At 52.1% G+C, this 19,700-nt stretch overlaps 1 protein-coding gene across 3 annotated transcripts in view; it reads left to right on the forward strand.

Annotated features, from left to right (window-relative positions):
- The first annotated feature begins 1,663 nt into the window (after positions 1 to 1,663).
- The window catches only part of BIN3 (bridging integrator 3), a 42,740-nt gene continuing 24,703 nt past the window's right edge, over positions 1,664 to 19,700 (forward strand). The window contains exons 1-3 of one of the 3 annotated variants that reach the window (XM_088179847.1): positions 1,664 to 1,727; positions 12,527 to 12,575; positions 19,439 to 19,479. In XM_088179847.1, coding sequence (XP_088035973.1) covers positions 1,720 to 1,727; positions 12,527 to 12,575; positions 19,439 to 19,479 — 98 coding nt within the window. In that variant the 5' untranslated portion in view covers positions 1,664 to 1,719. Of the gene's footprint in view, positions 1,728 to 6,250; positions 6,395 to 12,526; positions 12,576 to 19,438; positions 19,480 to 19,700 lie in introns of those variants that run through there. The other 2 variants (XM_088179848.1, XM_088179849.1) reach the window with 2 other exon arrangements.

A 19,700-nucleotide genomic window follows, 5' to 3' on the forward strand; every position in this document is an offset into this window, starting at 1 on the left:
GGATGGCCCGACCCTCATCTCCCACCCCGTGGGACCGTGTGGATCCATCCCCACCCCTGGATGGGTGCTCTGGATGAAGGGACCACACTCATCCTCCCAGGACGGGGGGACAAACAGCAGAGCCTCCACAGAAGACGCTCCCTGAGTGCTGTGGCCACCAAGATGACAGATCCGGGCTCGTCCCAGCTCTGTCTTGTCCCATCCCCTGTGCCCCGAGGTGACAGTGAGGGGCACCACAGTGGGGACAGTGCCAGGAGCAGCAGCCTGGCCCAGCTGGCAGCAGCAACCACTGGGAAAACCTTCCCAGCCTTCCTCTTCCTCCTCACCCTGCCCACACCTGCACGGGGATGTGAGGGACCCTCCTGGCTGCCTCCCCTCGGGGTTTGCGCCCCAAAATCGATCCCTTTCTTTTATCCACCCATCCCAGCTCCTCCTCCCCATCCCAGCACAAAATGGACACTGGTGGGGGCTGCCACCCCCCCGGATCTGCCCCCCCCCGCTCCTTTTGGGCTAATCCCTGTCCTCACCGGTGTCGGTAACACCTTCCCAGTTTAGCATCATCCTCCCTGGCTGTAATTACCGTGCTGTTTACCTCCACCTGCTAATTGATAAAGCCACCCCTGGCACCCGGCCCGGGCCTCCGCCCCGTGTGCTGGCATGTGGCTGGTGACACCAGCCCGGTGGCACCGAGCCCGTTGCCACCCCCAGGATGTCACCCTGGGCTGATAACAGGGGGTCCAAGGGCACCCAAATCTTGAAGGGCTCTGCTGCATCCCGGGGTCACGGGTGGTGGTGGTTGATGGGTCAGTGCTGAGGACATCGTGGGTTTTTGGCCACCAAAATTATTTTGCTGCCCCTCCCACCCGTGTCCTGCCTCCTCAAGATGGGTTTGGGGGGTTTCTGCCCAAAATTGGGTGTTCCTGCTCTTCCAAAAGTGACTGACATCCCTTGGATTTCCTTGACTGGGGCAGTACTGCTCGTCCCCCTGCTCTCACCCACCCCAGGCACCCCCTGCCCAGGCCCATCCCAGGAATCCCTTCCCTGTGCCCTCGCCCACCCCAGGAAATAACCCAGGGCATCCCCTCTCCGTGCCCTCATCCAGCTCAGGATGCTCCCAGGCAATTCCTTCCCCTCGCCCACCCCAGGGATGTTCCTGGGCATCCTCTCCCTGTGCCACTGCCCACTCCGGGATGTTCCTGGGCACTCCATGCTCCTGCCCTCACCCACGTTTGGGATGCTCCTGGCCATTCCGTTCCCATGCCCTCGCCACCTCAGGGCTGATCCACGAAATTCCTTCTCCTTGCCCACCTCAGGGATGATCCAAAAAATCCCTTTTCCTTGCCCACCCCAGGGACGATCCAGGAAATTCCTTTTCCTGCCCACCCCAGGGATGATCCAGGAAATTCCTTTTCCTTGCCCACCCCAGGGATGATCCAGGCAATCCATTTTCCTCGCCCTCCCTGAGGATTCTCCACAGCTCCCGTCGCTTTAACTCCACCCCCTCCCGCCCCATTTCCATCCTTTGCACCGAAATCCGACAAATTTCAAGGTCTTTTCCCTGCGCGCCTTTCCCGTGACGTCACGCTCCCCGCCACGTGACGTCACGGCCCCCCCACGTGGCGTCACGCGGCCTCGCCGGGGGGTGGGGTGAACGCTCCCGGAAGGGGCGGGGCCAAAAGCGGCGGCACTTCCGGGAGCGGCGCGGGGCGGAGGGGGAAAATGAGCTGGTGAGTGCGGGGAGACCCCCGGGACACCGCGAACGGGGCCGCCGGTACCGGGACAGGGCGGAGAAACCGGGAGCGGCGGGACCGGCAGCGGAGGAAGGCGGAGGAACCGGCACCGCTGGTACTGGCCCGCCCGGTCCCGGCTCCGCAGCTTGGGCGCTGCGGTGGAGGAGGAGCCGGGGATGGAACCGGAGCGAGCCCCGGTGCTGAGCGGTCTTGACCCGGTGGGAGCCCCGGTGGAGGCGCTGGAGCGGAGCCGGTGCTGCCGGGTTTGTCCCGGTTCAGACCGGGCTTGGACCCCGCTGCTGGCCCTGAAGCGGAGCCGGTGCTGGTCAGGCTTGTCCCGGTGCTGGCCCCGGTGGGATCCCCAGGGCTGTCCCACTTCTGGCCAGGTTTGTCCCGGTGCTGGCCCCGGTGGGATCCCCAGGGCTGTCCCACTTCTGGCCAAGTTTGTCCCGGTGCTGGCCCCGGTGGGATCCCCAGGGCTGACCCACTTCTGGCCAGGTTTGTCCCGGTGCTGGCCCCGGTGGGATCCCCAGGGGTGGCCTCGGTGCTGGGTCTGGAGCTGACCTGGAGCAGACCCTGGTGCTGGCAGGGTTTGTCCTGCTGGAGACCCTGGAACTGGTCCTGGTGGGGTCCCCAGTGCTGTCCCAGTCCTGGCCAGGTTTGTCCCGGTGCTGGTCCTGGTGGGGTCCCCTGTCCTGGTCAGGTTTGCCCCTGTCCTGGCCAGGCTTGTCCTAGTGTTGGCCAGGTTTATCTTGGTCCTGGCCAGCTTTGCCCCAGTGCTGGCCAAGTTTGTCCCAGTCTTGCCCAGGTTTCCTTTGGCCCTGACTAAGTTTGTCCCAGTGCTGGCCAGGTTTCCCTAAGTCCTGGCCAAGTTTGCTCCAGTCCTGGCCAGGTTTGTCCCTGCTGTCCCTGTAGTCACCCACACAGGTATGCACCCCTCACACTCCTCACCTGTGCCCCCCACAGCACCCCCTGACCCCTTCCCACCCTTCTCCTCCCTGCCCAGGTGCTGCTGCAGGTACATTGAATGTCCCCAGATGTCCCCCATTGGCTCTGAAATGCTGTAAAACCACCTTCAACTCCATGAAAGTAAAGCTTCTTCCTTTAAAAAAGAGGAAAGAAGAATTCTCATGTGTTTGAATCAAATTGATGAGGGCTCAGTTTGGACACGCTGGTTCCTTTGGTGCTTATTTAATTGAATTGTATTAGAAATTAATAATATTAGTAATTAATCTGGACTGCTGTGTGTGATTTCTCATCCTGGGTAGTCCCGAAGATCCAGCGCTGTTGTGAGAGGCAGAGGATGAGATGGATCAAGGACTAAAAGCGCTTTTCCTTGCCTGGAAGGTTGAGTTCCATGGTGACAATGGAAAATTTTTCAGGTTGGGAGCTGTGGAAGTTGTGGTTTGGAAATGTACTGCAAGAGCATAACGAGGCACACAGAGGTACTGATTAAAACTGGGCATTTGGGCTGAAAATAAACATTTATCCACTGGAATCACTTTAGTTTTGCTTTACTCAGAACAGCCACAGTTATGGAGAGTGTTGGGTAACGAGGTTGTGGAGCCACTTTTCCCTGGGAATCTGAGGGAAGGAACTCTGGAAGGGCCCCTCTGGTCCAGGAGGAACTTCAGAGCCGAAATGTGAGGAATAAATGATCCCTTCACGTGTTGGGTGTGGAATAATTTGGGTGCAGGGTACCCACACTTGCACTTCCCAGTGTCCATCCTGGGACTGTCACTTGTCACCACAACATCACCGCGACACACGTGGCTTTTTCTGGCAGACCTTTCTCTGGGTGTTTTCGCCTCTTTCTGGGGAGGAATCCGAGGTCGTTGCTGGGTGAACGAGGGGAATTGGGGACTCCAGGGAATTCTGAGTCTCCTCTTTCTTCCCCGGCCTCGCTGACGCACGAGGGGCTCGGAGCCCGCGGGGTTCCGGCCGCACAATCGCCCTCAGTGCTGCCCTGGCCCGTGCCCCCTCCTGGCTGCTCCTTCCCGGAGCTGCCCAGCCAGGATGAATCGGGGCATTCAAACCGGGGCTTCAGGGCCTGCTGTGACGTCCTCAGCAGCTCTGCCACACGCTGGGGTCGTGCCCTGCTGCTGAAATGTCACAGCCAGGCACGTCCGGCCCCGCTGCCGCTGCTCTGGAGCAGGACAGCTTTGTTCCAGCCCCGGCTGATTCGGGAATTCAGCTTCCATGTGCATCTCTCTGGTGTTGGGCACTGTTAGTCCTGGGTTGATCCCTCTTTTTCCAGGGCTTGGCTGAAGCAGGGGCTTCACTCAGCTTCCATGTGTATCTCTCTGGCGTTGGGCATCGTTAGTCCTGGACTGATCTCTCTTTTTTTCCAAAGCTTGGCTGCTGCAGCTGAGGAAGAGGATGGAGCTTCTTCCTCAGATTTGTCTTGCAGAGACGTGGCACAAACTGCCACCATTTGGGCTCCTGGGCTTGGCTGTTGGAGCCAAGGAAGAGGATGGATCTTCTTCCTCAGCTTTGCCTTGCAGAGCTGGAAAGTGGCACAAACTGCCACCATTTGGGCTCCTGAGCGCTGCTCCTTAATTTTTTTGTAAGGGAAATGCCCAGAGATTTAAGGGCTGTTGGCAGGTTGTTGTTTTGTGGAGTTGTGTGGGGTTAATCCTGGGCCATCCCTGCTCCCTGTGCTGTATGAGGGCTGGGAATGCTCCCAGGAACACAACCATGACCTTTGTACCCACCCAGGAAAACTGTTCTAGAGGGCTCCTGCTGGTGACAAAGCCTGAATTAAACCTCCAAACTCCCGATTCCTGCACCCAGGCAGTGAGGCAGCTCTGCCTTTCTAGGCTGAGCTTTATTTAGAGCAGGAGTAGGCTCGTTTTGGACAGCCTTGCATGGACGGCTGAGATGTTTCTGGAATCTCAGCCGAGCTCCGTGGCTTTCTTTAGGTTTTGGATTGGAATCTCTTGGAGCATCCTCATCCTCCTCTTCCTCGTGTGCAATCCAGTGATTCCCTTGGCCATGGAATGCTGGATTTTACTGTATCATCCCCTTACTGCCCTGAGTGCCTCATTTCTGACTTTATAAAGTGTTTTTTAAGCTTCCTGAAACCGCATGAAACCAAAGCTCACAACCAAATTCCCAAACATCCCTGCTTTGGTTTCCCTCTCCCCCTAAGGTGAATTCCCACTGGGAAGAGGGGATTTTCAGCAGCATGCCAGCTCCATCTCCCAGTGCTGAGCTGGTGTTTACTGGGAGGAGAAAATGCAGGAAGCAAATGTTGATGTGGAGTGTGAAGCTCGTGGTGCTCAGGGCAAGGCTGGGGCACCATATTGGCACAGAGCTGTCTGGGCTCCAGAGTGGGAATGGGTGCTTGACTCTGTCACAGTGGCTGGGAGTGATTTCTGGAATATTTCAGGATGGAGGTGAAGAGGAGCTGCCTGTCTCTCCCAGAGGATGGGAGGCTGGATGGGTTTGCCCAGCCTCAGAGTGGGATTGTTGGTTATTCCCAGTGTTTTCTGTATTTTGGATTTGCACAGTTTGTTGGTTATTCCCAGTGTTTCTGTATTTTGGATTTGCACAGGTTGTTGGTTATTCCTGGTGTTTAGTGTTTTATGGATTTGCAATGGTTGTTGGTTATTCCCAATGTTTTCTGTGTGATGGATTTACACAGGCTGTTGGTTATTCCCAGTATTTTCTGTATTTTGGATATGCACAGGCTGTTGGTTATTCCTGGTATTTTCCATATTTTGGATATGCACAGGCTGTTGGTTATTCCCAGTGTTTCTGTATTATGGATTTGCACAGTTTGTTGGTTATTCCCAGTGTTTTCCATATTTTGGATTTGCACAGGTTGTTGGTTATTCCTGGTGTTTAGTGTTTTATGGATTTGCACAGTTTGTTGGTTATTCCCAGTATTTTCCATATTTTGGATTTGCACAGGCTGTTGGTTATTCCCGGTATTTTCTGTATTTTAGGTTTGCACAGGTTGTTGGCTATTCCCGGTATTTTCCATATTTTGGATTTTCACAGGTTGTTGGTTATTCCAAATATTTTCTGTATTTTGGATTTGCACAGGTTATTCCCAATATTTTCCATGTTTTGGAGCCGTGGCCACGCTGAGCAGGTGCAATGCAAACACAGCCCTGGGCTCTGTTTTTTTCCCTCTGAATCAATATTGATGGTTTTTTTTTGTTTTTTTTTTTTTTTTTGGAGCCCCACGTGGCCAATGGCAACGCTCCCCCTTCCCTGCGGGTTTCAGTGATACTGGGATCAGGAGATGAGCACGGGATAAAATTAACTGGGATGAAGCAAGTGGATACCAGGGCGCTGAGCGAGGCTCCAAACACCTCCCTGTTACCTGCAGCACCTGTTGAGAGGAGCTTTGCACATCCCAAAGTTTTTTATCGTGGTGAAACTTCCCAGCTGAGCATCTGCCAGGGTGGAGCAGCTGGGAAGAGCCACCTCCCCTGCCACCATCACGAGGCCTCAGAGTGGTTATTCCTTCATCAATTGTTCATTTTTCTGCCTGTTTTGTGCAGGTAGCTCCAAGCCAGCGCTCTGGTTGAGCCACAACGGTGTTTCACAACCGTGCTTAAAATGGATATTTTTGTAGCATAGTCAGGGCCTAAAACAGCCCTGCAAAATTCTGCTCGCCCACGCGCCTGGCGTGAGTAATTTTCTTTTGATGGGTGAGTAAAATATCATTATTTTTTTCATGCTCCTCTTGGAATGGGTGGGAGAGAGGATTCTGACATTATTTTTGATTTGCTTAACACTGACACCGCTCCTGGCTCCGTGCAGGATGCAGAGGGACCCGCTCCCAGGAGCTCATCCCTGCCCTGCCAAACTTCAGCGAGGTGCCTTGTTTTCCCTGGCCTGACCTAAAATCCAGAAAATCCGTGTTTACACCTCTTTTTTTTTTTTTTTTTTTTTCCCCTCTTTTTACACCTCTCTTCCCCTTCTCCCCCGCTGCAGGGCTCGCCCTGCCATCCCTGCGTGCCTTAAAAGCCTCCAAGTTTGCAGGGACGGGCTTGGAATCCAGGTGGGAGCTCTCACCTGCGCCGGCTTCATTTCCGCAGGAATCCCATCCCCACATCCCTCCCATCCCCACCCCGTGACCTCCCCTCATCTCCCCCAGGAGAGCACCCAAACGGGGATTTGGCGCAGACTCTCCCTCGACAGAAGCTGTTTGTGATCCGTTGGAATAATTTTTTTTTTCCTTTTTTTTTTAATTTTTTTTTTTTTTTTTTTTTTTTTTTTTTTGCCTCCGCGCAGTGTTTGGAGCGGTTGCCATGAGTTCCTGGGAGGGGGGGAGAGGGGTGGGACGGTGCCTGCGGTTTCCATGGACACGCCGGGAGCACAGCGAGGAGTTTATCCAGGAGATTCGTGCCTAACCTGAGCCTGCCCTCCTGCCTGGCTCACCTGGGCACGGCCGGCATCCCCTCCTGCCCGGGGATTTGCACATTTGGGTGTTTTAAGGGAATCCAAGGGATTTCCATGTTCCTGAGGTTTTGGTGTTTCAGTGTTCCCTCTCGTTGTGGAGGATGAGACTCGAGAATTCTGCTCAGCAAAGCTTCCTTTGAACTTCCTGGCTTTCCCCTATCATGGAAAAGTCCTTCCCTGGCACCTCCATCCAACAGGGACGCTGCAGAGAGGGAGGAGAAGCTCAGCCCGGTTCAATCCGTAGCAGAGTGGGAAGTGAAGGTTCCCATCCTTCCCGACCTTCCTCTTGGTGTTTGCAGAGCTTTGATCCCTTTGGGAGAGCTGATCCCATGGCCAGGCAGCTTTGGATGCAGCTGCACCTCGAGCTGAATCCATCCCCAACCCAGGGAAAGGCTCAGGGCAGGCCCCAGTTTCTGCCGTAGCTTTGGGATGATTTTTGTGTGCACCGAGGATCAGGTGTGAAGAGGGTGGGTTTGTAGAATCCCTCCTCATCATCCCACATGCCAAAATCCTTGGGAGAACCGGGCTCGGAGGGTCGGGGTGGCAGCGAGGGAGGCTGGGTGTCATCCTCCTGCCTGCAGGCACAGAGAGGTTTCTTTCCGGTGAAGGAATTGAGAATTTTGGTGGAAATTCAAAGAGTGAGAAGCTCTGGCGGGGATCCAGGCTATGCTGGCGCTTGGGGTTTCAATGAGAAAGAGAGAGAAAGGAAAAAAAAAATAAAAATCCTGAAACTTTCCACAGGAAGCAGGCACTTCCCACAAAACATGGATTTAGTAGGTGGTCTGGCAGTGGTACCAGTAAAAACCAGTTTTGGCCACCAGTTCATCCCAAGGTGGGACCTGCGGGTCCCCTGCAAATTCTACTCGTGCCCACCTGGGGCAGGAATATTGAATTTAGAGGCCCAGTGTCACTTTTCCCAAATTAATTCACATCCAAACTGCCCCAGCCTCTGGTGTCCCTGTCCCTGCTTGTCCATCCCTCTGTCCATCCTTCTTCCCTCCCTCCCTCCCTCCCTTCCCAATCGCTGCCTGGCAGCTCGGCCTCCCCAGAGGCAGCGTTTTATCAGCTGTGGGTGAAAATATTTGGTGTTTATCCCTTGCTTATCTTGCCAAGGGTCTTCTGGGGCCTGATTAGGGGTGGCAAAGCTGATGTTGAGCTTGGAGAAAAAGGATCTCATGCCACAGGGAATTCATCCTTTGGGCACGCTCTGAAATCCATCCCAGCTCCCCGGGGCCAGGGGTGATGCCAAGGTTTGATGTCCACCCTAGGAAAGGACAATTCCTCCCTAACTGAGCGAGGATTGAGTGATTCCTGCTGGCAATTCCTGCGTGCCCCCGTTCCAGGGGGCTGCTGGGGAGTGGGAAGCTCCATGATTTAAGCAGCAGCTCCCCACAGACCTCACGGAGCCGTATCCATCCCCCCCTCCCCTGCCCGGGAGCTTTGTTTCCAACTCTCCTGTGCATCCAGAGGAGAATTAACTGCTTTGGTGTGTGTGGCCCCGCGTTTGCACATGGAAAAGCCAAGTAAATAGATGAGATTGCTGGGGAAACTTCAGAGAAAAATCAGCCACAGCTTCTCCCACCTTCCCCTCCCTGGGGTTCCTGAGCATCCCCGAGTAGAGCTCGCAGGATTCTCTCCACCCACACTTTTTTTTTTTTTTTTTTTCTCCTTACTTTAAGCTCTTCCCACCCTCTCTCCCTGCAGTGTTTCACCCCTCCTCCCTTCCCAAATTTGCTTTCCCAAATTTGCGGCCGCCCTGGCGGGGAGGGGGCTGCGAGGGGCCGGGATGCTCCCGCAGCCCCGCGGGGTGGGAGCGCTCCCTCGGGCTGTGACTCAGCGCGCTCGGCTCTTCAGGAATTCAGGGATTTCAAGGGATTTCACACCCCAAACACAAACCCCAGCTTTCTCTCGCTCAGCAGAAACGAGACATCAGGGAAAAAAAAAAAAAAAAAAAAAAAAAAAAGCACCAATTCTGGGTTTTTCTTTGGTGTTTATAGAGCCAGGCTCTGCTTTGAAGGTACCAGGGAGATCCGTGCCACGCTGGGAATTTATGGCAGTGATGGATACGGATCCACCTCCCCCCCCACTTTATTTGTATTATCCTCATCAGGCATTTTCTAACCAGAAAAAAAAAAAACCCTCTTAATTTTTGTGATTTTGCTATGGCAGCTGCACTTTGTCCCCCCAGAATTTTGCAAGCAGGGACACAACTCCCAGAGGGACAAAAATTCGGTGCCAGCAGCAGTTTTGAGGCGTGGGGTGAATCCATTTGGTTTAAAAGCTCCAATAAAATCCATATCTTTCATCTTTTTTTTTTTTTCTCTTCCTTCTTTCTTTCCTGCTCATCCATCTTCCCCTCCCCACCACCCTCCCAGAGAATCATATTAAAAGGCAGTGATTTAGAAACCAGGAAAATTATGTAAAATTGTAAAACAGAACAAAAAAAAAAACCAAAAAAAAAAAAACCCCAATAATTGAAGAACAGACCTGACTTGCACAGGGTTATTTTTTAGAGGTTTTACTGAGACAGACATAATTACCAAGTGGCATCACGATGCTGATAGAGATATTTACTGCTGCACGGGGGATTTGCAGCGCTCCACTGACTTCCCTTTGTTTCTGGGTGAGAAGAAAAAAAAAAAAAAAAAAAAAGGGATTTTTTGGGTTCCGTGGTGGGGTGAGGATGGGGAATGGGATGGGACAGGACCCCCTGTGCTCCCTCTGCCTTTCCCTCCCACCTCTGATCCTCGGCCAATGCTGATCCCTGGATTTTCCTACCCCACATCCCTCTTGTTACCCTGAATTTCACCATTTTTCCAGTGGGCAGCACCACTTTGGGATGCTCCCTGTAACCTGCAGTGCACAGGTAATGCTTTAATCACCTTTTTAATTGTCCTTTCCCACTAGGAACCAGCCTAGTTCCAGGGAATTCTGAGGAAAAAAAACTGGGAAAAAAGCTGGGGAAAAAAAATCTGGAGAAACCCCCCCCTAGAATCATACTAAAAATGGCCATAAAAGTCCTAAAATCTGCACTAAAACATCCCAAATCTACCAAAAATCCAAGGATTTCTGTGAAATATCTTAGGGAAAACTCCTATAAAAATCAATGCGAAAATATCCAAACCCCCCCAAAAAATCCCCCCAAAAATTCCTAAAATCAACCACTGGACACCCAAAATCTTCATTGAAACACCCCAAACCTGCCAAAATTACAGGGATTCCAACTCCCTGCTGAGAGTGGCAAACTGGTTTTAACAGGGATAACACTGCCCTGAGTAAAATCCTCTTTTTTTTTTTTTTTATCCTTTCACCACCAAGTTGATGCCATCACTTCCAAAAACATCAAGTGACAGCACCTGGCTGTGGATGGCAGGCAGGAGGTGCCTCATTTTGGTTTATATTTGACCCATGAAGGAAAACACAAAGAGAGGGGGAAAAAAAAAAAAAAGAATCCATATATTTTTATTTTCTTCCTGTAAAGGCACCACACCCCCAGTTATTGACAGGGAAATTATACAGCAGAGTGGTGTTTGTTTGGAAAAGAAGGGTGATTCACACTGCCACAGGAGCTGGAAAGGGTTAAACCCAAAATTACACCGAACCATAAACAGGAAGTTCTCCCCAAAAAAAAAAAAAATTTTAAATTTAAACTTAGTGACTCAGGTTGGCTCCAGAGCTGCTCAGGGAGGGTCACAGGGGGTGCAGGCCTGGATTATTCCTGCTGGGTAATTACAGCTTTGGTTTGAAAACAACCAAAAAAAAAAATGGGAAGAGCGAGGTTTGGAGTTGGGATAATCCAGGTTTTTTTCTTTATCTCTCCCATCCTCCCATTACAAACTCTTTCTCCTGTTGCACACAGTTGGATTTTACAGCAGGTCACACTGATCAAAATATTTCCTGGGGGTCCAGCTGTTGGATGGAGCAGTGCTGGGGCCTTGGAAGTGGAACTGGTGGGAAGCAAATGGAAAACCAGCAGTGGGAAAAGCCAGACTGGGAAGCAGCCAGGACCAACACAGCCCCAAAATCTGTGGTTTTTATCTCAAGTTTTGTGTAGGAACATGAGAATTTGGGCTGGTCCAGTCCAAATCATCAGGAGGAGGCTCAGAACTTTCCCAGAAGCTCCTGGTGCAGATTTGGAATGGGATGAAGCTGAGCTGTAGGTGAAACATCTCTGGCAAAAAAAAACGCTTTAATGTCATTATGACCTCGATTTTTTTTTTTCCTATTTATTTAAAGCATCACAACCCAGAAAACGTTGGGAGATTTTGGCTGAGATGCTTTAACCAAGCAGCACCTCTTTAACTTAATTAAATCCATTGACAACAGCAGTTGAATTCCTGGATTTTCATTATACTGATAGGTGAAAGAAATCCAATTATTTTCAGGCTGCCTGCGTGGCTGCTCCCAGCTGACCCAGCCACCCTTACATATGTTGTGTAATTTATTTAGAGTACTCTTCACATTCAGGTAACCCAGATTTTCCTGGGAATTAGGGATTTTAAGAATGAAGGCTGTGCTGGCAGGTGAGCCTCTCCTCCAGCTGTTGGAGCAGAGGAATCCTTTGAAGCAGCTCGCAGCTCCAGACACCAGCTTGTTACTTTTTTTAATATCCTCTTTCTAAATATTTACAGGCTTTGTTTGGGTTTTTGTTTTGGTGTTTTGTTTGTTTTTTTTTTTTTTAGTATTATTTTATCCTCCCCAGCAGATTTGGTTTTTAAACAGAGCAGCTTCTTCAGGTGCTTGTGGAGCATCCTTGCCTTGATTTGGGGTGCAGGGAGGATGTGTGGGGCTGAGCTCAGGGGTGCCACTGGCTCTTGGAGAATCAAAGGGATCCGCAAGGATCATCCAGACAAAGGCACTGTCATGGAATCCTGGAATGTCCTGGGCTGGAAGGGACACGTGGGGTCACTGATCCAGCTCCTGGCCCTGCACAGACACCCCAAAATCCCACCCTGAGCGTCCCTGGGAGTGTCACCCAAACACTCCTGCAGCTCTGGCAGCCTCAGGGCTCTTCCCATTCCCTGGAGAGTTGCCCCAGTGTTTATTCCAGTCTTTGGGGGAAGAATCTCTCCCTAAAATCCAAGCTGACCCTCCCTTGGTGCAGCTCCAGCCGTTCCCTGGGTCCTGTCACGGAGCAGCGATGGAGCTGCCCCTTGGCATGAAGCTGAAAAGTCTCCCCAGAGTCTCTCCCATCCTTTCCCTCTCCGGGGGATGCCCAGTGCCTGGAATGAGGGGCTGACCCCCAAACCTACCCTAGGACACCCCCTGGTACCCCCAAACCTATCTCAGGACACCCCCTGGTACCCCCAGCCCGGCCCCCAGCGCCATGCCCGGCGCCATGGCCGCTCACACATCCCCTTCTCCTCTCTCTTTTCCAGGATCCCGTTCAAGATCGGGCAGCCCAAGAAACAGATTGTACCCAAGACAGTGAGTAAACCAGTTCCCCCTTTTTAGCTCCAGCCTTGGATCATGTGGCTGATGAGTCAAGCCAGCACTTTGACTCGTCCCATTTTGCAGCGTGTGGGAGGGAGCTGGAGCAGCAGAACCTGTTGCCGCGTGTGACCAGCGCTCGGCTCCTCGTGCGAGGAGAGGAGCGAGGGGGAGCCCCATGCAGGCAGAATATTTTGGTTTGGGATCTGTTGAAATGATAATTTTTTAAATTTTTTAAATTTTTTTTTTTTTTTTTTTTGGGGAAGGGTGTGTGTATGTGTGTGTGTGCGCGCGTGTGTGGGGTGGGGGAAAAGAGCTCTCTTGGTCTGGCACAGTTTTCCTCGGAGATGGCTGAACGGGTTTGCTTCCTTCCTTCCTTCCTTCCTTCTTTCAGCAATGGCTTGTTTGTTCATCCTTTCGGAGCAGATGGAGGAGGAGGAGTGGTTCAGATCGCTGAATATAACTGTTTCCAAAGAAAGGCTTATAAGCTGAGATGCTTAGTGCTCGGGCGTGAATTAATTTGTGCTGCACAGCATTTGCTTTAAAAGCAAATTAAAAAAGCATTTTGTATTCCCGTGGATTTGAGGCTCCTACCCCAAGTGCTGCTGCTTGCAGCTGGCTGTGGTATTTTCCCTTCTTAAGCAGCTTGGCTTTGCATTTGTCCCGTGCCAAAAAAAAAAAAATTAAAAAAAAAAATAAAAAAATCTGTGGAACCTCCCAGGAGCTGGCCCTGAAAACTCACCTGGACACCTGCTCTGAAAAAGGAGGCCTGAGAGGCAGCATGGGGCAGAACTTGTCCCTCTGAGGCGTTGGTGACCTAATCCCCTGCACAGACTGACATCCCTGATCCTTCCTCTCCGGGGCACTCAGCTAATTCTGCAGGATGCGTGGGCACCTGCATTTGTGGGGCAGTTTCTCCTTGGGACATGACATTTTCCCTGGAGGCAGAGGGCTAATCCCACCACTCCCTTCAAGGCTTTGATTGTCATGTTTTATTTTAAAGGATTTGGTGGTTGTCTGCTGCCGTGGAGCAGCAATTTTCTGTAACAGCTCCAGACTGTCAGTACAGAATTTCAGCCAGGCAGGCGACGAAGACGAGGACTGGTAAAATTCCTCCGTGTTTTTTTTCCATGTTTTCAGCTGCCCTTTTCCAGGGGCTGGCCATGCACCATCTTCACAGCCCTCCCAGCTCCTCTCAGGACCCCCCACACTCCTTGCTCCATCACATTTTGCTTTTCCCAGTGTTCCCAACACCGATGTCCTTCCAGGCTGGGGCACGAACCGACTTCTCTGCAGCTCTGCTGGGCATCTCCAGCCCACCCATTCTCACATCCCAGTTGAATATATTCAATTTCCTCGCTGGTTTCCCTCCCCTCCTGCTGCGTTTGGTGTTGGGAGAGATTTTTCTCCCCTAAAATCAGCCCTCCCTGAGCTCAGGCTCCCTGCAGATGAGCGGTGGCACCTTTGAGATCTTCCCTTCCCTGGAGCTGCTGGAATGTGCTGTTCTGAAGCAGTTGGCAGCCTTTGCTTATATATACATGTGTGTGTATTAAATAGAACAGCTCAGAATATCCGGCAGCAGAGGTTCATTCAGCACCCAGAGCCTTTCCAGGCCTTTTCCTTTTGCTTCCTTCCTTCCTCAGCTCCCCAGGGAAAAGATTTTGTGTCAACAAAGATGGAAACTGATTTCTAAAAGGCTTCCACTTGCCCTGGGATGATGATAATGATGATGATGATGATGGTGCTGGTGCTCTCCAGGCACCAGATATAAGGAAAAGAGAAAACAGGAAGCCCAAAACCTTGGAACTTCACGCCAAGTGCAGAGTGCAGCTCTTCAAAGCAGAACAAACAGCAGGAAACCACGGATATCCCCTGGGATCAGGCATTCCATGCCGTGGTGTGGAAGGGATGGTGTTGCTTTGAGCTGCAGGCCCCCAAATTTACCTCCCAGTTGCAGGCTGAGGCACTCCATCTGTGCAGGCGTTGGGGAACAGCAGCAGCAGCAGCAGCAGCAGCCAAGGGCTGGGATATTCCAGATGTTGGGCTCTGGAGCCCGCTGCAGGAAGTGGGAAGGTGTGGCATCTCCAGGGCTGCATCCCAAGCCCATCAGAGGGGAAGTGGTTGTGGGTAAAGGATCTCCCACTCGCAGAGACCGGACCACAAAAGAGGATGGTGAGGGGGAAGGATTAAAAAAAAAAAAAAAAAAAAAAAAAAAAAAAAAAAAAGCAGCATTTGTTAGGATGTAACTCCTTTGGCTCTCCATGAGGCTGGGACTGGAGTCAGGAGAGGGGGGTGGCTTTGCCGAGAGGCTCAGCGAGCCAGAGAGGCTTTTTTGTTGTCTCAGTGCTGGGGCTGATGTCAGATCTAGGCCAGGAGTAGTCCTGAAAAGCAATTTGCCTGGGCTGCCGAGGAATTAGTCATGACTCCCTGTGCCCACTCGCTTGTGATCCTTTGGAGAAGGGCACGGTGTCAGCCACAGTTTAGCTCTTGAGGGAGCAGGAAAACCCTGGTAGAAAATATCAGCTGGTGAACTGAGGTGATCTCCCCCTCCCCAGACATGGCTGTGCTTTGTTTCCACCTTAACCTGGGCAAATCCAATTCCAGACAGCATAATCTCTCCCCTCCTCTTCCCTGAAAAGAGCAGCTGTCACCGTGCTCTGGGAGCTGGGTGGGAGGATCTAATGCTCAGAGAGGACCTGCTGTCAGTAGGGCCACGGGCCCACAGCCCAATTAAACTAATGCCCAGTGATAGGAGTTAAACCTGTTAGAATTATATCTCTCCATGTTTATTGCTCAGCCACGAAGCCTCTTATGGCAGAGATGTTCTTCCCTCCCTCCCTCCTTCCCTCCCTCCCTGCCTCCCTCGGGACAGCTCCGCTCCCAGCAGAGGCTGCGCTGCCATCGGAGCTGTCTCGTCTCCCCAGCTCTCCCGCAGCTCCAGCTGAAGTTCACCTGTGTCCCCCCGAGGTTGTTCCCTGCCCTTCACTGGGGCTGGGATGATCCAGGCAGGCAGGGAGGAAGGGAGCAGAGCCAGCCCTGCCATCGCTGCAGGGCGCTCGGGATGGGGAGAGCGAGGTTTGATCCCGGTTTGATCCCGATTTGATCCCGGTTTGATCCCAGTTTGATCCCAGTTTGATCCCAGTTTGATCCCGGTTTGATCCCAGTTTGATCCCAGTGTCTCCCTCCCTGTTTCCCTGAGCCCTGCTCTGGCCTGGGCTGACTCAGACCACTCGCCCTCCTCCTCCTCCTCGCTGGCCTGAGTCAGCTTGGCAGGGAGTGGAGACCTGAGCTGCCAAACCTCCCTTCCTTGACTCATCCCAGCAGCTCTGCCTTCCCCAGGGATGTGGGATGGAGGAGCAGCAGGATTCCACTGCACCTTTCCACTGGGCTCCAGCAGCGAGCTGGAAATCCCAAAACAGTGGAGTAAATGTCATGGGGATGGTGGGGTGAATTCAAGTGATGCCAGTTAAATCATTTTGCTCATTTTCACTCTCCTCCTTCAATCCTTTCTGGTCTCTGCAGTTGGGAGGTGCCTCCTTTTTCCCTTTGCCACTTTTTTGGGAATCTTTCTTTGCAGGATGGGGATGTGGATGGATCCTGCTGGGTGGAGTCTGTGACATCCCAGATCCACCTGCACTCTACAGCTCTGGCTCAGACTATTCACCCATGGGACTTACCTTGGAATTCTTGATGGGATGGCAAAAGCTCAGCAGAAATTCCATCTTAGAACAGAACTCGTGGCCTAATTTTATGGGGTTTCTTTTTTTTTAGAGAAGAGGGAGAAGGAAACACACACTTCCCTCTTTTTCCCAAGATCCACAAAGAGGCTGAGACCACTGGAAGATGCAGAAATCAGCTCATCTTCCTCCTCCAGGAAAAAACATGAACCCCAGGGGGGTAGGAAGGTTCCTCACAGTCCCTCATTTCCATCTCTTTGTAGTGTTGGCTTTGGTCTTGCTCCATTGCCTCATAACCGGGGTGGTGATGATGATCCTGCCCTTCAAGCAGGAGGGATCTGATCACGGGTGGGAGGGAGGCCCCAGTGTTTGCAAACAAAAAAAAAAAAAAAAAAAAAAAAAGAAAAAAAAAGGAACTGGGTGAAGGAGAGAACGTTGTTTTATTTCAAAGCTTTCGAGAGCTCGTCGCTCTTGATGTAGATTTAAATAAAAACCCCGAGACGAGCGATTTTTGCATTACCCAGCCCCTGTGCCTGGAAGAATTTAAAAAAAAAAAAAAAAAAAAAAAAGGTTCAATACAGAAATCTTGGTTTGATTTGGAGTTTTCAGAAAGAGGCTGCGGAGCAGTGGGATTATTTTAATAATACGGAAACTTCCCTTCAGGATATTGTAATTTTCTTGCCTGTACTTCTTGTTCTCGTTACTCTTAACGTGCTAATCCTCTCCACAGCCTCTGTGTGTGACCATGGATAGCTACTGGGAGTGGGAATTACTGTGTGCTCTGCAAAATGTTCCCAGCTTGTCCTCCTTGCAGGGCTCTGCCTGTGACTCTGCTGGGTGGGAGCACGTGAGAGTAGCTTTTCCCTTCTCCAGGGCTCCTCTGAGCTGTTTTTATGGGATATCCAGGCTCCAGCCATGGCTGGGAGGCTCCAAGAGCTCACAGACTGTGGGGACTGGGAGCCAGTTGCTGCCTGTGGGCGTGAAAAATAAGAGCAATCCTTGGGCAGCTGTCTGGGAGATGGGGCTGGGGATGTGAGTCAGGCCGGGCAGCTGAAGTGTCTCTGTGTGGAGTCACCTCGATCCCGTGTGGATCCTGCTCTGGTACTGGGGTGGGGGTTTTGGGGGAGCTCAGGAGGTTTTTTGGGGTTCACAGCACCCAGAGGGTCTCAGGGTGGGGAGGTTTTGCTTTTTTTATGGAATGAATCCTAAAATCCCGAAATGGTTTGGGTGGGAAGGGAACTTTAAATTCATTTTGTCCCATGGGCAGGGACACCTTTCACCATCCCAGGGTGCTCCAACCTGGCCTTGGGCACTTCCAGGGATCCAGGGGCAGCCACAGCTCCTCTGGGAATTCCATCCCAGCCCCTCCCCACCCTCACAGGGAGGAATTCCTTCCCAAAATCCCATCCCTTTGGCATTGGAAGCCATTCCCTTGTGTCCTGTCCATCCGTCCTTTCCAGTCCCTTTTCCAGCTCTCCTGGAGCCCCTTTAGGCCTTGGAAGCTGCTCCATGTCCTTTAAACAACGATGCCTTTTGATTATTGCACAGAAACAGGCAAATCTGACGACAAAAAAGGGACAGAAACCCTGAATATTTTCAGGTATTCCTCAGCCAAACCCTCCAGCTTTTGGAGGAATTGGTTGCTGAGCAGATCCTCCTAAACACGGAGAGGGAACGAGAAGGGAACGACACCCCCAGCCTTTCAAAGGGGGGGGATATTTTTGATTCGTGCCCGACCCTGTGCGGTTTGCAACCAAAACAATTCACACCTAAGGCCTATAAATAGAGTGCAATAGTCCCTGGATATTTTAGCAGCCGGAACAGGCACGGGGATGGAGGCTGAGCTTTGCTCCGTGCTGGTTACCTGACCTGCGGGGCGCCAGCTGCCGCGGATTTCGGATTTCTGCGGCTCCCCGAACGCCAGGCACAAGTCGTGTGAGCTGCCCCCACACTGCTCCCTGGCTGTTCTCTCCAGCACCCAATTTTAGCAGCACGAAAAGGGAGCTGGAGCTCCAAGGGGAGGGTTTTTTTGGAGCGGCGCGGGGGGGAGGGAGGAGAGAGAGAGCCCAACTCGCATCCCCCGGATGGTGGGAGCGGATGGTGGGGACAGCTGGGTGCTGGGATGGGGCTGGAATGTGGCTGGTCACTGCGTGGACTGCTGGAGTTCAAGTGCAACCCAAAAAAAGATGTTTTCAAAAAGGAGATTTTTATCTCCATCTTCAGCTTTTAACAGCAATTCCGCTTGAAAAGCAAACGTCCCCATTAAACGTTGTGGTGCCGCATGGAGCCTGGGATTGAAATCCCGGGGCCAGCAGGAAGAATTGGAACAAACCTTTGGATCCTTCTAGTCCTGGCTGCTCCCACCACTCTGCATTTCCTTAATAGCACGGGAGCTTGACAACACAACTGAACCCAGCGCTGATCCCATGACAACAAACGCGCACGGATTTACTCTTGGCTGGTCAATTGAAATCCGTTTGCTTCTCTGGTTGACGAGGTGTGGAATGAATGTTTTAAGTGTGTTAAAACAGTCAGCATGGAAAGAAAGTTCCTTAAAATATCTCCTATCGCTGGAGGTTTGCTGCCAGCTAGCAAGTAGGAGGGAGCAGGCACTGAGGTAGCATCGGGAGAAGGCTGGGCTGGAGCTCTGAGCTCGGAGCACAGGGTTCCCCTCCCTCCTGGAGGTGTCACAGGCCACTGGGGTTGTGCTCCAGCCCGAGAATTTCACGGCATGGAGCTGTTGTGGGGGTAAGGAGTGTGTGGAGGGGGTGAATAATGCCAAGAGGGGAAGGCTCACTGGTGGTCTGGGGGGAATTTCACCGTCCTGTTGAGGATGAGGAAGGAGGAAGCAGCCAGACCCACCTGAGGGTCCTCAGCGGGGCTGGGGGAGAAGCAGCTCCCCTCTGTTTTTGGGAGGGAACACAGGCTCATGCTAGGTTGTGACCTCCCTGCTCTTACAGCATTCCCATTTATTCCATCAGCTCCCAGCCCGTGTCCTTGGCTCAAGCTGACAGAGTCTGGAGCTCAAAAACCCCAAAACTTCCTTTTCTTTTGAGGCATAACTCCCATTAAAGCTGCAGCTCGTGCTGGGCTCAGCCTGGCATTTCCCAGGACAGCTTTCCCTGCACACTCCAGGCTGCCCTGCAGTCCCCTGGAACTGATTTCCATCTCTTCTTTCCACAGGTGGAGAGAGACTTCGAGAGGGAATATGGGAAGCTGCAGCAGTGAGTATCAACCACACAGGTCAGACAGGACCAGCCACATGCTTCCCTCCTCTCATTGCATCTTCCCAGGGAATTTTAGCCAGGGATGCTCTTCCCAGTGAGCAAATCCCTCGCTGCCCTGTAATTTCCAGATCTTCAGGGTTTCTCTGGGTGTTCAAAGGTGTCCTCAGAAGTGTTTGCAGTGGGGTTGCAGATTCTGGCAGCTTAAAAAAAAAAAAAAA

The sequence above is a fragment of the Sturnus vulgaris genome, chromosome 28 (assembly GCF_052056855.1).
Source record: "Sturnus vulgaris isolate bStuVul1 chromosome 28, bStuVul1.hap1, whole genome shotgun sequence".
Classification (NCBI taxonomy): domain Eukaryota; kingdom Metazoa; phylum Chordata; class Aves; order Passeriformes; family Sturnidae; genus Sturnus; species Sturnus vulgaris.